At 30.7% G+C, this 3,743-nt stretch overlaps 1 protein-coding gene across 1 annotated transcript in view; it reads right to left on the bottom strand.

Annotated features, from left to right (window-relative positions):
• LOC107659947 (ras and Rab interactor 2-like) overlaps positions 1 to 3,743 on the bottom strand; it is a 21,495-nt gene that overhangs the window by 16,495 nt on the left and 1,257 nt on the right. The window contains exon 2 of the mRNA XM_016449062.1: positions 1,605 to 1,687. Within this exon, the coding sequence (XP_016304548.1) occupies positions 1,605 to 1,664 (60 nt within the window). The 5' untranslated portion in view covers positions 1,665 to 1,687. The remainder of the gene's footprint in view (positions 1 to 1,604; positions 1,688 to 3,743) is intronic.

Here is a 3,743-nt window from a genome sequence, read left to right as displayed (position 1 = left end):
CACACACTCGCACACACACACACACACACACACACACACACACACACACACACACTCTGTCCATTGCTTTTTACAAGGAACACCAGACAGCCAGTGAATGTACACAGTGGAACAGAAAATGTTCTGTAGGAGAATGGGGATATTTATACTGATCCAAAAACAGTCCCTGCTTGAGCACATTGGCCAATGAGAGTCTGTAGCACCATCTGCGTGTCCTGCTCTTATTAAATTGTTACACAAATCTTTTAAGACACAAACTGTTTTAAGCACACAGGCAGCATAGATTAAAAACTCAGAAAAATGAATTTGGAACTAAACATTATGCAATGAAAAAAAAACCATCTAATGGAAACAATCGTCTTTATTGTTGCTTAGAATTAATCCATATTACACAGGGATGTAACGATTCACTCAACTCATGATTCGATTCGATTCACGATTTTTTTTTTTACAAAATGAGATTTAAGACAAATTATAAATAAATGTGTCCTTTTATTATTGCTTGGACAAAATGCTGCATGTTTCCTTGTGAAACTGAAATATAACACTATAATAATATACTAATATAGCACTTTTAATAATATATATTTTTTGTTTTAATATGTTCTAATATATTATTGCTCTTTTGTTGGTTTTCATTGCTTCTATTGTCCTCATTTGTAAGTCGCTTTGGATAAAAGCATCTGCTAAATAACACAATTTTAATATAATGTAAATGTAAATAACAAAACTAAATTGAATTTTTAAAACAAGCCCCAAATCAAATAAATAAGTAACACAAATAAAAGAAATCTCTTCATATAAACAAACTAAGGCTTTGTCTGTGCTCTTTCCATTTAAAATTAGAGGCAACCACTGCATTTTAATCAGGATCCAAACAAAGATGCTGCATAAATGCAACATGAGCAGTTTGTAATCTAAATTAGGTTGTATAATTTCGAAATTTGAAGCAAAAACAGAATGGTTTGACTTCAGTTTTGTGAAACTATACATAAAAAATATCTGCATGAAACAGAAACAGCAGACAAGCTGAACGAGACGCAGATTCACTCTCTGCCAGCAGGTGGCGCTTAAAGCGTTTCCTTGGTTTCCACTGTAAACAAAGCAGCGCTGCACTTATGAACTTTAATATGCATTATACAGAGGCAAGATGAAAAGAAGAAATACCATCTAAACTTTTCTAAAGACAGTAAGTTCCCCTCAGACATGCATTCATATAAACTAATTATCCCTAATTGAATCACGATTTGTTTAGCATCTCAACCGATTTGAATAATATTACATTTATACATTTTGTGTTTAAATTGACCTGCATTGTGTTTGCTATGAACATGAATGATGCCTCAAATCATGCAGTTTGTTAAGGAGAAGTGTGCTTTTCCCCCCATTACTTCAGATACTATTAGATCAGATTTAAAATTTCCGACAATCACACAGTAAAACTGGTAAATAAAAATGCCAAAGTTCCAGAATAAGCTGATTTGGGAGTAAGCACTTTTTTAAAATATGCAAAAATCGAGTCTCAAATGCTGTCCTTGATTTGTCAGGATCCTGCTCAAATTTTAAGTGCAGATATGGAAATGTTCACAGAAAGATCATCTTACCTGAAGAAAGCTACCACTTCTGTCCATCCGACTGAGTTGTAATAACGATTTCATTGCCATGTTGCTCGTGTTGTTTTAAAGTCCTGCAAGTCAAAAGAGGCATAGGATCACTAAATAAGATGAGTCTGATATAAAATTGTCTGTTTTCAGTATGACTGATGCATACATTCATACTGTATTTGCCACACTCTTGTCTCCCTTCGCATTCAGTCATACTCTGGAATGTCTGTTATGATGTTATTATGATAACGGATGAATGATTTTGTCTGTAAGCCTGAGATTAGGGTCTAGAAGCTGTAATCATTTCCTCAAAGAGACAATTACACACTGACGGCCCTGTCTGCCTGACAGTCCTTGAAATTATTAAACAGTTATTTTCTAAAGCAATATGTTTAATTGGCATACACAGCACTGAGAAGTAAAGTCGCACACACATATACAGACAGATGCAAGCACAAGATCTTAAACAGATAATTTCCTCAAAGCTGTTTAAAACACAATTTGCAGAAGTTATTCATAGGAACATACAGTGAAGTCAGTGGTCAGCTTGTGCAACACTGTGTGGTTAGTACAGGCACTACATATAAAATACAGTATAATGAGATTAATGAGATTCTACACACTCCAGGTCACCTGCAAAATAGCTTTATTGAACAGACTGGACTCTTAATTACAGATCAGGGAAGTTATCCTGTTTATGTGAGCAGCAGGTGTTAAGTCATGCCTCTCAGTATCAATGGAGCATTGTTGTGTTCTTCACACTATTGATTCTATCTTTTGGGACATTCATTTTCAGGCGATAGTCTGAAGTGAAACTAGTGTGCAATCAGACAAAGACACATGTGATGTGACCAATACATTGAGACTGAAAAAAAGAGGGTTTTTAAAGAGTATATAAAATCCCCTCTGTCACATACACAAGTGGACATTCTCTCAACCAACTTCATGATTTTTAAAAATGCTGAAAGACTTGTATGCTGGACACAATACATACACAAGGTTTTGACACTGAAAAAAAAGACTGTATGTTAATTTATAATATTATTTAAAATGATTAATAATAATAATTTACAACTTATAAATATATTTTTGGAAATATTTATGTTCATATATAATGTTTATGTTATATATATATATATATATATATATATATATACATACATTCCAATGGCTTTGGGACTTGACACAAAGGCCTTGACATATAAATAATAATAATAATATACATAACTTAAATATATTTTGGGAAATATTTACATTTATATATATCATGATTTATTTATTTTATATAGCCTATCCTAATGTCTTTGAGATTTGACAAAAAGGCCTAGAAAAATTTGTAATTACACAAAATATATAAACAATCTATAGAATTAATTTATGTATTTTTCAGAAATATATTTTAAGTAGATGAATGGATAATTGAATATATAGAGTATATTAATTTCTATTATATTAATAAAAATACACTTAATAAAAATACAGTAACACTTTACAATAGGGAACACATTCACTATTAATTAAGAGTTTTTCCTAAATAAACTCCCAATTTCAATGAATAGTTAGTAAGGTAGTTGTTAAGTTTAGGTATGGGGTAGGATTAAGGGATCAAAAATATGGTCATGCAGAATAAGGCATTAATATGTGATTTATAAGTACTTATAAACAGCCAGTATGCTAGTAATATGCATGCTAATAAGCAGCAAGTTAATAGAGAGAATTGGTCCTTAAAATAAAATGTTACCAAAAATACTTAGGCCTACATATATCATGCACTGTATTTCTTTTACAATGCTCTCTTCATAAATATAATATATAAGCTATTTAAAAAAAAAAAAAAATGTATATATTCATATGCCTGTATAAAAGTCATATAATAAATGTACTTTTCAGATGAATCTCTTTTTTTTCAATTATTTAATTAATCTGTCTAACAGTTAATTGTCAAATCATAATTTTAAATACAATTTTAAAATAGAATAGAATTTAATTATTTTAAGTAAACATTATATTAAGTGCCATATATATATATATATATATATATATATATATATATATATATATATTACTTTCAGAAAAAAAGGCACAAACCTGTCACTGGGGTGGTACCATATATGGACACTTTAGGTACCAATATGTACA

Source organism: Sinocyclocheilus anshuiensis, unplaced genomic scaffold (genome assembly GCF_001515605.1).
Source record: "Sinocyclocheilus anshuiensis isolate Anshui unplaced genomic scaffold, SAMN03320099.WGS_v1.1 scaffold55, whole genome shotgun sequence".
In the NCBI taxonomy this organism is placed as follows: domain Eukaryota; kingdom Metazoa; phylum Chordata; class Actinopteri; order Cypriniformes; family Cyprinidae; genus Sinocyclocheilus; species Sinocyclocheilus anshuiensis.
Note: the sequence above shows the minus strand (reverse complement) of the source record. Positions and strands in the feature narration are given on the sequence as shown.